At 45.1% G+C, this 13,823-nt stretch overlaps 1 protein-coding gene across 1 annotated transcript in view; it reads left to right on the forward strand.

Annotated features, from left to right (window-relative positions):
* The first annotated feature begins 6,412 nt into the window (after positions 1 to 6,412).
* Positions 6,413 to 13,823, forward strand: part of LOC311523830 (inter-alpha-trypsin inhibitor heavy chain H3-like) — a 50,351-nt gene continuing 42,940 nt past the window's right edge. The window contains exons 1-3 of the mRNA XM_084634261.1: positions 6,413 to 6,541; positions 12,282 to 12,302; positions 13,375 to 13,541. Of these exons, the coding sequence (XP_084490387.1) occupies positions 6,449 to 6,541; positions 12,282 to 12,302; positions 13,375 to 13,541 (281 nt within the window). The 5' untranslated portion in view covers positions 6,413 to 6,448. The remainder of the gene's footprint in view (positions 6,542 to 12,281; positions 12,303 to 13,374; positions 13,542 to 13,823) is intronic.

Here is a 13,823-nt window from a genome sequence, read left to right on the forward strand (position 1 = left end):
GAATGAGTGAGGTTTTAACTCATATTGCAACACCTCTATAAATTGATCTAGAATAAGTCTCCTTCCCTGTGTGTGCAACTTGTTTGCACCAAAGAGCTTTCCGCATGGCATAGCTATTGCTACTCAGATGAATTGTGACACACACATAATGGGCAACAGGTATTCTCAAAGCAGACAAGCTACATCTAAAGTCAAAATTTCTTGTTCTAGGAATACTAGATTAAACATTACATACTTGTGTGCTATATCTTCAAATTCAGGTGAATTAGTTTGGATAAAATAAGGGTTTGGCATAACTTTGAACCAAACCAAGTTTTTCTAAGGCTCAGAATATTCAATACATTTTTTTCTAGCTTTTATTTTTCACTTTTATAAAACTGCATTGGTTAGCTTTCCATTCCAGCCAGGTCAAAGGAGCCAAAATGGCTTGAGGTTTTCCTCTTGGTATTTTCAGCCTGGCTAGAATAAAAAATGAAAAACCTCTCGAGAGAACTTGTTCCTGCGAGGAGCTTTCCAGATCCTTTAACCTTGCGAGATCTCCCCATCCTTTTTTCTAAAAAGGGTTATACTTCATCATCTATGAAAAATAAAACTTGCCTGTTGAGCTGTCTGTGCAGATGACCAACACTGATGGGGGGTTTTATTACTTTTGCCCTTGCACATGTATGGGTTTTTCTAAAACGAATTTGCACGATTTCAAGTAGATGAATGAAGACACTGAGAGAACTGCTGATAGGACATTATCTCTGAAAGCACCTTTCCTTAATTTTATGGTTCAGGAACATTTTGTAAAGTTCATCTCCCCTTACCCCCCTCGCCCTCAATATCTTAAAACTAGGGAGAATTATGAGGATACTTGGGGCAAGTCTACACTCCAGTGCTTCAGCAGCACAGCTGCCCTGCCGTAGCGTGTCTGCTGAAGACGCACTATGCTGACGGGAGAGCATCTCCTGCCAACGTAGCCCCCGTGCAGACAGCGCAAAACTTGCGTTGCTCAGGGTGGGAGCGGGCTTTTTCACACCCCTCAGCGACATAAGTTATATCGACTTAGGTTATAGTGTAGGCCTGCCCCTAGTGTTTTAAAAGAGGGGAATAATGTTTTAGTTTGCCTGCTTTCCTGTATGGGGATCATGAGCGATGGAATTGCTGCAGGTCACAACTCAAGTTATCCAGTTCCCTTCATTAATAATGTTAAGATAATTTTTAGGCTCTCTTCTTACTCTTTATAAAAACTAAACAAATACTTCCTGATGGATCCTGCAGAAAAACCTAAGAGGGCTCTAACTAAGTATTTAGAAAGTGGCCCAGAGAATACATATGATTTTAGAGAAACTTCCACACACATGAACCTCTTTATCATTTTCTCTTTTTATCTTCACTTATAATCTGAAACCAAGGAGTCACCAGGTGAAACTAAAACAATTAACTGAAAACAAATACAAGGTAGTACTGTAGTACTTCATGCTGTTTATAGTCAACTGGTGGAATTCACTGCTCCACCCAGCCAAATTTTATAGCGGGATTTTTAAAAAAGAACTGGAATGGTTAACCATTAAGAATACTATTGCCAGCTAGAAATACCACTGAGTATTATAATTATACTTCCTGGCATACGACTGCCTGAAGGGTTAAGAAGGAATTTCCACTCCCACATACAGTACAGCTTTGTACAAATGTTTAGGTACATTTACAGGGAGTTTGATGCCTTTTTAAATTGAAGATAAAACCTACCGAATGGAAATTGTGGGGCGTTTTTGCTTTAGAAGTTTTTAAAGCTATGGCAGAATCAGCATGCCCGGCACTTGTCTCACCCTCAAGAAACCAAAGGACAAAGTGCTTGCTTTAACTTGGCACAGCGTGGCCATGGTGCTGAGCATGCTCTCCCTTACAGCTATGCCAGTGCACCCTGCAACACACCACCTTTCCCAATGGACCAAATTCCCCCTAAGAAATAGGGGAAACTATCAAACTTCCTGTCCTTTGTTTCCAGTGGTAAAAAAATGAAGCTGACTCACTACTGAGCTCTGCCAAAACATCCAGTAAAAATTACCATTAAATTGCAGTCTTTATCAGTAGTAGTACAGATCTCTTATCCAAGTTGAGCATTCTAACCAATTATCTGATAACCAACCACTCAACCTGGCCTTATAAAGAAATGGTGCTACCATGGAATTACTGTGACCGAGATGGAGATACTATAGATCATATACACTTGATACCGCAAAGTACCTGCTATCAGCTCTTTGGCTTTCTGTCTAGGGTACTAGATGCTCCTCTGTGGATCTATTAGACACTGGAAAAGCAGATGAAAGGAGCACTGTGCAGTGGAACCCAGGTCAAGGAAGAAGCAATAAGAGATAACGAGACGACTGCAAGGACAAAGGAGCAAGAAGCACTCATAGAAAGCCAGATAACATACAGGAAATATAGGCACCAAGCAGATCTAGATGCCAACAAAGAAAGAGGTCATGGAAGAGACTTTAGAGGCTGCTTAGACCCCCTCCGATTATAGAATGAGGCTGAAGTACATGCCATCCACTTCTGGCCACCTCTCTTAAGGACCACATTTCTACCTGTGTACATGATAAATAATAACTTTAGCCAGGCTAACCAGAAACTTCCAGTGTCTGGAAGGTATGATGGGTTGGATGTTAATCAGCTGTTAAAATTGTTTGTAAAACAGGTAAGATGCAGCATGCGGAGTACTACTGTAACAATTGGGTCAGGATTCTAGCTGAGCACAGTGCATTAGCATCAGGTGTTCATGACAGAAGCCTGGGGGATGCCCATGGAAGAAGATAACAGCCCCAGTACAGCAGGAGTCTGGATCACAGGTAACACACAACGTTTAATAAAGAACTGCTTACTAGGCCGTGCCTCATTCTTCACCACTGATGAAACAATGCCAATTTCTGATCAAATTAAAAATGGGTATGAGAGAATAAATACGTTCTGCGCCTCTATTAGAACAACCCTAATAATGGAAAAGAGTAAAGTAATCCTACAACTATAGTCCCATGAAAACATAATCATGACCTCCTCATTGTCCGGCTATACTAAAAGAATGACAGGATGTGGTTTAATCAGGCTGCAACTTTATTAGATGTCTGGGATTACCTCGCAGGTAAGTGTACAGTGCCATGATCATTTCAATATCTACCATGCGACTTCTGCTTTTTCCATCCTGGGCCCCAGCCAACCTGCTGCTGGGACCTAACCATCCCCCTCTCGAAGGAGGATTAAGGTGGGCTACCAAGAAAAGAGGAGTTGGCTGCCTGCTGTGCCAGTCATTGGAGCTCCAAACACCCCTGTTCCGCTTCTTTCACAACCACCACCTTAAGTCCTTTTCCAAGCCATTTATCTGGGCACTGTATCAGTTTCCTAGGGAATACCTGTGCTGGACATCAGCCACAAGGAGATGCCAGCAATTAGCTTGACTGCCTCCTCTCCAACCCAACAGAGTTCCCAGACAACTCCTAATGCCTCCTTTAATGTCTGCCAAAAATGTGACTGCATCCAAGTCTGACAGGTGAACCCCATCCTCTCGAAATAACTCTGGTGCCCTATTTGCTTGGTCAGGATGCAGAATTACTGACCCTCCTATGACTCCCATGAATTTGGTCTCCTCCCTATTCACATGTCTCCTAGCCTTGTCCACCTGGGCAGAGAGGAGGGACTTCACAGCTCCTCTCCAGACCATTCATTGCAATGTGTCTGACCATACAATTTTTACTCCTGGAAAAAGTTCCAGGATCTGCCTCAAGTCTCTCTTAGCTCTGAGCATTAAGTCCATCTCTTTGCACATTCCCAAATCATTTTCCCTAAGATGCACCACAATTATATCAGGTGCCTGTTGATGTACAGCTGTGGCATCAGCTGGTCCCATAACATGCCCCCCCCCCTTTCCATACCAACTCAGGATTGCTTCACTGAGCCCCAGCTGCGAACCCTTGGGCAATTTGGACGTCCGCCTATGTGCCAAATAAACAATACTGTGCCCGCAGACCCATACCATCATTTGCATGGCCCCTTCTCCCACCTTTGGAATGAAAATACAACAAATTAGCACCGACTCCCACCTGGGATCTCACATTCTGTAGATTTCCGAATGCCAATGCCCAATTGCCTCACCCCCTATACCTAGTTGTGCTGCTGCTGTTGCCACCTGGATCCCTGAATGAGTTGAAACCAAATTCCTGGGCTGGCAGCCCCAACCTCATCAGGCCCCATCTCAACACCTTAACAAACTGGTATGTTGTGAGGGTACTTCCGTCACCATGCATGAAGAGGGATCCATCCCTCCCCAGTTGTATCACCATGCATGCCCTCAAAGCCTCCATGGGGAAGACCCCAGGCTCACCACGCTCCCCTAGGATAATGAAGTCACCTCGGCCTCTGTCAAGGTTCCTCCCCCACTCTGAACTCTAGGGTACAGATGTGGGGACCTGCATGAAAAACCTCCTAAGCTTATTTTTACCAGCTTAGGTCAAAACTTCCCCAAGGTACAAAATATTCCACCCGTTGTGCTTGGACTGGCCGCTACCACCACCAAACTAATACTGGTTACTGGGGAAGAGCTGTTTGGACACGTCCTTCCCCCCCAAAATACTTCCCAAAACCTTGCACCCCACTTCCTGGACAAGGTTTGGTAAAAAGCCTCACCAATTTGCCTAGGTGACTACAGACCCAGACCCTTGGATCTTAAGAACAATGAACAATCCTCCCAACACTTGCACCCCCCCTTTCCTGGGAAATGTTGGATAAAAAGCCTCACCAATTTGCATAGGCGACCACAGACCCAAACCCTTGGATCTGAGAACAATGAAAAAGCATTCAGTTTCTTACAAGAAGACTTTTAATAAAAATAGAAGTAAATAGAAATAAAGAAATCCCCCCTGTAAAATCAGGATGGTAGATATCTTACAGGGTAATTAGATTAAAAACATAGAGAACCCCTCTAGGCAAAACCTTAAGTTACAAAAAAGATACACAGACAGAAATAGTTATTCTATTCAGCACAATTCTTTTCTCAGCCATGTAAAGAAATCATAATCTAACACATACCTAGCTAGACTACTTACTAAAAGTTCTAAGACTCCATTCCTGGTCTATCCCCGGCAGAAACCAGCATAAGACAGACCCACAGACCCTTTGTTTCTCTCCCTCCTCCCAGCTTTTGAAAGTATCTTGTCTCCTCATTGGTCATTTTGGTCAGGTGCCAGTGAGGTTACCTTTAGCTTCTTAACCCTTTACAGGTGAGAGGAGCTTTCCCCTGGCCAGGAAGGATTTCAAAGGGGTTTACCCTTCCCTTTATATTTATGACAGCCTCCTTGATCAGTCTTGGACTTTTGCAAGTTTTGTATCACTGCTTGCCCCACCAGTGTACATCTCGCAGTTCCAAAGCCCTTCCATTAGCGTCCCTACAGGACTCAGGTACTAGCTCGCTGAGCCTAAAAGCGCCAAAAAATGCTTTTAGAAATGCTGCCCTGAACCAGGCCACCTCCTGTCCCCTATGACATCTGTTTCCCAGCACTTGCACCAGAGCCTTAAGCATGTTAACTGTGATGGGACAACATGTATCCTCCCTCAGGCCATTGGTTCGCAATGACCCCGCCAAAGAAACCGTCAAACTAAGAAGCTGCTGCAAGGCCCTGGGTAACTGTTTAGTCTACTGACAAACATAATGGCTGATGGGCAATTGGAGATTGTTGACACCAGTTGTGGGGTTGCTAACCCACCATGCCAGTGCTGCCAGCAGCTGGAAAAACGTGAAACCCCTCTGCCTCGTCCCACAGCCCAATTGCTACATGGGGGGGGGGGACTATGTTCCCTCCTCTCCCTATCATAGGTGTTGGAACTAGGGGTGCTGGGGGTGCTGTTGCACCCCCTGGCCTGAACTGGTTTCTATGATATATAGGGTCTACAGTTTGGTTCAATGGCTCTCAGCTCCCCCACTGTACAGATTGTTCCAGCACACGGTCCCTATACAGTACTTGGTGATCGGATCTGGTGCTGAGCTATCTTGCTAACTAACCCCCCACCCTTTCTGCGGCTACTCTCCTGCCTCTCCCTCTCCCTCTCCAGACTGGGGCTTGGGGGGATTTTCCCCTCCATTTCCCCCTCTCACCCTATGTGGTGCCATGCCAACTGGCAGAGTCCTCTGGTCTCTGCTGCTGCTCTGCCGAGCCTGGGGAAAACGGGCTTCTCTCCCACACTCTGACCACTTCTGCATCTGCTGCAGCATCTCTCTCACCCCCGCCCTTCAAGTAATATATCCCTTCCCCCACTTAGGGAGCAGGGCAGTCACTTTGGGTAAACAACTTTTTCCGGCCATTGTTTATTTGAACGTGCTGGTTTCCTATTTAACTAAATGTAAACGTCAAACCTACCATGAGGTTACTAAGGTGGGGTATTAGCTTTTTCTGAGCTGAATCTTTAGTTTTCCAATATGGATATCGTCTTGTTTTATGTTTTGTTGACATCTATTGCAACTACTACAAATGCTGAATTTGTGATAACACAATTCAGGAACATCATTAAGGTAGGTAATGGTTATTTTAAAGTTGGGTCAATTGTTTTTATGTGGGATGGAACTACTGCAGTTGATGATGTATATTCCCAAAGAAAGATTTATGCTGTATGAAAATTACTGTGAGTGTCAGAGTTCAAGAAGCAACCACCTAGTCTAACTCTCCTGCACACCGCAGGCCACTAAACCCCACCCAGTTATTCCTGTTTTGAGCCCAATAATCTGGATTAGACTAAAGTATTACAGCCCTCAGGAGACTAAATTACTGTGGGCAGAAAATAGGAATGATTTGTGGTGCACCAATACCCAAAGCCCCTGCAATAGCAGGCAATTGATTTAATGAGCTATACCCAGATAATACTAGCAAGCAGCCTGCACCCCATACTGCAGGAGGCCAAAAACAATACCCCCAAACAAACCCAAGGTCCCTGCCAATCCTGCACTTGGGTGGGAAAATCTTTCCTGACCCCAAAGAGGTGATCAGCAACACTCTGAGTCTGTGAGCAAGACCCACCAGCCGAGCTTCAGACATATTTTTCTGCACAGCCTCAAAGCACCAACCCACCCCATTTGGTGTCCTATCTTCAGCTATGGCCACCTATGATGTTTCAGAGAAAGGAAGGAGAAAAAGTACATTGGGGGTGAACATTTTCCTTCCTGACTCATGCAAATGAACTGCTGACATACCAAGCATGAAATTTAGGAACAAAAGACATGGGACTGAAAGGGAACCCCCAAAGCTTGGAAGCCCAGCTGCCTGTCCCTACAGGCAACCTTGTCATACAATCCCACTCAAATTTATATCAAGCTCTATTTTAAAATTAATTAGATTTTCCCCCTTTACTCCCTATTCTAGAACCACACTTCTCTGATGTTTAGTAGCACCTTCTAAGTTCCAGCCTATATTTATTCATGGCTAGATTATACCCATTTGTTGTACCGACATTTTCCTATAACTTAATTAGTTTTTCTCCCTCTTTGGTGTTTACCACCTCTCCCATGCCCCCCCCCCCATAATGTATTTATAAAGAGCAATCCTATTTCCTTTCAGCCTTCTTTTTGCTAGGCTAAACAAGCCAAGTTCTTTTAGTCTTCTATTGTAAGATAAGCTTTCTATTCTCCCGATCATCCTAGTAGCCCTTCTCTGCACCTGGTTCAATTTGGATTCATCTTTCTTGAACATGTGTGTCCAGAACTGTACATGATATTCCAGTGGAATGTGAAGGATATTTTTATATATCCTGTATTTCAAACACCACTGGGATGAAACATGTGCTTCATATAATATTTATAAAAATGATTGGAGAGCCTCAGGTGAAAGGTGTTATGGAAGTGATTATTAAGATCATTGTAAAATGCATGTATTAACATTATATGTGAAGTTATGAAATCCCTCCCTAGGATGTTACTGGAACATGTTGAAGACCAGACAGCCACTGAATGTATCCAATGAAGTGAGCTGTAGCTCACGAAAGCTTATGCTCAAATAAATTTGTTAGTCTCTAAGGTGCTAACATGGGGGTGGGCTATGTTAGGTAAAGGTGATAAACAGGTCTGTCCTAGACAAAGGAATGTGGGTTTACTTCAATTTACAAATTAGCAGTAAACAAAGCCATTGTGCAAACCTGCTCCTGAATTTGAGGACAGAATTAACATGGCTCCTGCACCTCAGAAAGACATAGGAAACCAAATCCCCAGGAAGCCTTCCTGACTTATATCCCTTTGAAAATATAAGGAAGAGAGAGAGAGAGACTTCATCTTTATCCTTTACCTTAGGAGTCAAAGGAACCAAGCAATTAGATCTCAGTGATGGGTCCTGGCCAGAAAAAGCTGGAAAGGAGATGTGGGTAAAAAGAACCATTTTGAACATAAACTGTATCTTGCTAGATTAAGTTTTAGTCCTTTAGATGTGTTTTCACTTTTTTGCCTGTAACCATCTCTACCTTTATCTTTTTTACTTGGCATTGCTTAATCCATGATTGCTTTGTTAATAAACTTATTTTGCTTTCATTATAAATAATCAGTGCTATGTACATGCAGTAAAGTGTGTGCTTCTAGAAAGCTACCACGTTGGAGTGTTTTTCTGTCTCTGTAAAGGGAGTGAAGCTAACACATTCTCTGTGAAGGTCCAATGAGAGGGATGGTCTCTGCATTGGGATGATTTGTGAGTGAATTTGGGGCTGGAAAGGTACTGAGGTTAGCTTGCAAGAAGTAACCATAGAATCATAGAACTGGAAGGGACCTCAAGCGGTCATCTAGTCCTCAAAGCAGGACTAAGTATTATCTAGACCAAGAGTCAGCAACCTTTCAGAAGTGGTGTGCCGAGTCTTCATTTATTCACTTCAATTTAAAGTTTCACTTGCCAGAAATACATTTTAACGTTTTTAAGAAGGTCTCTGTCTCTGTAAGTCTCTATATTATATAACTAAACTATTGTCGTATGTAAAGTAAACAAGGTTTTCAAAATGTTTAAGAAGCTTCATTTAAAATGCTGATCTTAAGCCGCTGGCCCTCTCAGCCCGCTGCCAGCCTGGGGTTCCGTTCACCTAGGCCGGCAGCAAGTTGAGCGGGGCCTGCGGCTGGGACCACAGCTGGCAAGGGGCCGGCAGCCAGAACCGCTGCCACTCAGCCCACTGCCAGTCTGGGGTTCCATCCGCCAGCTCCTGCCAGCCAGGGTCCCAGCTGCCGGCCCTGCTCAGCCCGCTGAGGGTCTGGGATCCCAGCCCTGCTCACATAGAGTGGGTATCTACTTTCTCCCTGGTTCTAGCCAGTCTCTTCCTTTCTCTCTCTCTCTGCACTGAGCTGAGGGTGGGAGTGCACTGAGCACAGGGCTGCGGGTGAAGGAGCAGGTTGGGGTGTAGGGTCTGGCCAGGAGCTAGAATGAAGGAGGGTGCTTAGGGTTGGGGCAGGAGGTTTGGGTGTGGAGTGCTTACCTGGGCAGCTCCCATTTGGTGCAAGGGGTGCAGGTAGGAATGTGGTGGGGGGGCATGCAGGAGCTCCCGTTTGGTGCTCAGGGTGGGGGTGAGAATGTGGAGGGTGCAAGAGTCAGGGCATGGGGTGTGGGAGGCCTGGGTACATGTGTGGGGGGGTGCTGGAGTCAGGATGGGGGCTGGGGGCGTGTGAGGAGGGTGCAGGAGTTAGGGCATCGGGGGGCTGGGTCTGTGTTGGGGGTGCTGGAGTCAAGGCTGGGGTCGTGGGAGGTGTGCAGGGGTCAGGGCAGGAGGCTGGGGTGTGAGGGGGTGCAGGGGTCAGGATAGAGGGCTGGGGGTGTGGGCTAGGGTTGTGGGAGGTGCTCCCAGCCCTTTGCCCAGAGCAGCTCACGGCAGGGGACTGGAGGGAATATGCCCTGATTCCACCCCACGGCCCCGTCCCCACCTCTTCTCCGCTTCCTCCCTAGAGCAGCGAGCACAAGCACGCTGCTGCTCTGCTTCTCCCCCTCCCTCGCAAGGGTCATCAGCTGATCAGTGGCAGGACCAAGCTTCTTCACCCTGCCCCTGCGGAGGGGAGGGGCGGAGAAGAGCAGGCCGGGGCGGGCAGGATTTTTAATGGCACTTTGCTGCCTGCCAGGGTCCCGGCCTGGGTTCAGCAGCAGGCTGAGCAGGGCCGGCAGCTGGCACCCGACAGGCAGCAGCGTGCCATTAAAAATCGGCTCGCGTGCCGTGCTTGGCACGTGTGCCATAGGTTGCCGACCCCTGATCTAGACCATCCCTGACAGGTGTTTGTCCAACCTGCTCTTAAAAATCCCCAGTAATGGAGATTCCACAACCTCCCTAGGCAATTTATTCCAGTGCTTAGCCAGTCTGACAGTTAGGAAGTTTTTCCTAATGTCCAACCTAAACCGCCCATGCTGCAATATAAGCCCATTGCTTCTTGTCCTATCCTCAGAGGTTAAGAAGAACAATTTTTCTCCCTCCTCCTTGTAACAACCTTTTATGTAGTTGAAAACTGTTATGTTCCCTTTCAGTCTTCTCTTCTCCAGACTAAACAAACCCAATTTTTTCAATCTTCCCTCATAGGTCATGTTTTCTAGACCTTTAATCATTTTTGTTCCTCTTCTCTGGACTTTCTCTAATTTGTCCACATCTTTCCTGAAATGTGGTGCCCAGAACTGGACACAATACTCCAGCTGAGGCCTAATCCGCGCAGAGAAGAGCGGAAGAATTACTTCTCGTGTCTTGCTTACAATACTCCTGCTAATACATCCCAGAATGATGTTTGCTTTTTTTCTTTTGCAACAACGTTACACAGTTGACTCATACTTAGCTTGTGATTCACTATGACCCCCACATCCCTTTCTGCAGTACTCCTTCCTAGGCAGTCATTTCCCATTTTGTATGTGTGCAACTGATTGTTCCTTCCTAAGTGGAGTTATTTGCATTTGTCCTTATTGAATTTCATCCTATTTACTTCAGACCATTTCTCCAGTTTGTCCAGATCATTTTGAATTTTAATCCTATCCTTCAAAGCCCTTGCAACCCCTCTCAGCTTGGTATCATCCACAAACTTTAAGTGTACTCTTTATGCCATTATCTAAATCATTGATGAAGCTATTGAACATAACCGGACCCAGAACCGATCCCTGCCGGACCCCACTCGTTATTCCCTCCCAGCATGACTGTGAACCACTGATAACTACTCTCTGGGAATGATTTTCCAACCAGTTATGCACCCACCTTATAGTAGTTCCATCTAGGTTGTATTTCCCTAGTTTGTTTATGAGAAGGTCATGTGAGACCATATCAAAAGCCTTACTTAAGTCAAGATTTTCCACATCTATAGCTTCCCCCCTATCCACAAGGCTTGCTACCCTATCAAAGAAAGCTATCAGTTTGGTTTGACATGATTTGTTCTTGACAAATCCATGCTGACTGTTATTTATCACCTTATAAGCTTCTAGGTGTTTTCAAATTGATTGCTTAATTATTTACGCCATTATCTTTCCGGGTACAGAAGTTAAGCTGACTGGTCTGTAATTCCCCGGGTTGTCCTTGTTTCCCTTTTTATAGATGGGCACTATATTTGCCCTTTTCCAGTCTTCCGGAATGTGTCCCATCTTCCATGACTTTTCAAAGATAATTGCTAATGGCTCATATCAGTCAGCTCTTGAGTATTCTAGGATGCATTTCATCAGGCCCTGGTGATTTGAAGACATCTAACTTGTCTAAGTAATTTTTGACTTGTTCTTTCCCTATTTTAGACTCTGATCCTACCTCATTTTCACTGGCATTCACTATGTTAGATGTCCAATCGCCACCAACCTTCTTGGTGAAAACCGAAACAAAGAAGTCATTAAGCACCTCTGTCATTTCCACATTTTCTGTTTTTGTCTTTCCCCCCTCATTGAGTAATGGGCCTACCCTGTCCTTGGTCTTCCTCTTGCTTCTAATGTACCTGTAGAATGTTTTCTTGTTACCCTTTATGTCCCTAGCTAGTTTGATCTCGTTTTGTGCCTTGGCCTTTCTAATTTTGTCCCTGCATACTTGTGTTATTTGTTTATATTCATCCTTTGTAATTTGACCGAGTTTCCACTTTCTGTAGGACTTTTGAGTTTTAGATAATTCAAAACCACAAAACCCAGCAAACAAAAATGAGTTGTGAAGTTCTACTGAAGAGTAGCTATATACTTAAGCAGTTAGAAATAAATGCAGGAACTGGCTGGGGACTGACTTGTCCTCCACTACTTCAACTCTGTGGCCAAGATAAGTATAGCTGTGGGAAATTTATATTAATTTCTTTTTATTTTAATTTACAGAAACGAAGCACCAATGATGTGGTAAGTGCTTTCATGACCCAAGAGGGTGAGTTTAAGGCCTTTTGGGGTAAAAGGTGGTGTTACTGCTCATGCTCTTATTATGGATTTAAATTCCTTTATCAGAAATGACTTTGGTTCATTTGGAAGTCTGTAAGTAAGTTATAATGCATATCTGACCCTGTTATGATGTGGAGTCCTTATTGACTTGGTGGGCTCTAACTGAGTTCTGCGTACACATAAAACACAGTTAGTATGCAGTCAGTAATGATGGCTCCTAACAGTGTATCTCCCCTTCCCAGCAGACTAGGGTACCACATGGTTATTTTCCTGTAACTCTTTAGCATCTGGGGGAATTTTGCTATGCAGACAGGACCTCCTACCCATATTTGTGTACAGGAGTGCCAGAACGATTTTTATAGTGAGGGTGCCAAGAACCAAACTGTAAACCCTGAATATGGTGGAAACCACTTCAAGCCAGGGGGCGCAGCAGCACCCTCAGCTCCAGCATATTTGTGTAGCCAGTTTGATCCAGCCTCCTTCCTCTGAGCACTCTGTGGGGGAGACCATCCCAGAGCCCATTGCCCGGTGTGTTGCTGGTGCGGTTTTCTGTGCATGTCACCCGTGCATTCTATTTCTTGCTGCAGTACTATGGGCAAGCTGCCCAGAATTTTCCGGAATGTGCTTGTCCGAACATGGCTAAACAGTCTGGTTAATGCAGTCACACAAACATGGTTGCGTTGTGAGGGGGAAAAAGCTACTTTGTGGACACAACCCAACCATGTTTTTTTGTTACAAGGTTAGAGGAGTGTCTTACGAAGAGATTGTTGCTGTTGTAATGCAGGCAGAGCTTTAACTCATCAAGCACCAGGGCTTCTGTCCACCTATCTCTCTCCCCATTACACAATATATTAAATAGAGACAGAGTAGCTTTAGGGGTAACTTAGTTTTCCTCATTTTAATAAAGTTCCTTGCCCTGTATTGGAAGACAGCTACTCTTTCTGTGATTACCATTGTCGCATGATTCTGTAGAATGGAGTTAGAATAATTGGCATGTATTTTTCACTGTAACTGGGGTTTCTCTTTCATTCTTCAGATCTTCAGTGGCATAGATATCTACAGCATGAAAATTGATAGCAAAGTGACGTCTCGATTTGCCCACAATGTCATCACCAGTCGAGCTGTCAATCGTGCCAGTGTGTCTAAGGAAGTGTTGTTTGAGGTGGAGCTCCCCAAGATGGCCTTCATTACCAATTTCAGCATGTAAGTAGTTTGCTGCTAGCTTGTCTCAGTAGGGTTGCCAACCCTCCTGGTTTCACCAGGAGACTCCTGGAATCAGGCCCTATCTCCCAGAGGCTACTTAAAGCCAGACTGGAAGATTTTAGGCACTAAAAGTCCGGCAGCGCAGCGGGGCTAAGGCACTGCGCTGGCCCAACGCCACTCCCGGAAGCTGCTGGCATGTCCCTGTGGCTCCTAGGGGCGTACAGAGATCTCCACGCACTGCCCCCGCCCCGAGAGCCGAATCCGCAGTTCCCGGCCAATGGG

The sequence above is a fragment of the Lepidochelys olivacea genome (assembly GCF_965140295.1).
Source record: "Lepidochelys olivacea isolate rLepOli2 genome assembly, chromosome: 7".
Taxonomy (NCBI): Eukaryota; Metazoa; Chordata; order Testudines; family Cheloniidae; genus Lepidochelys; species Lepidochelys olivacea.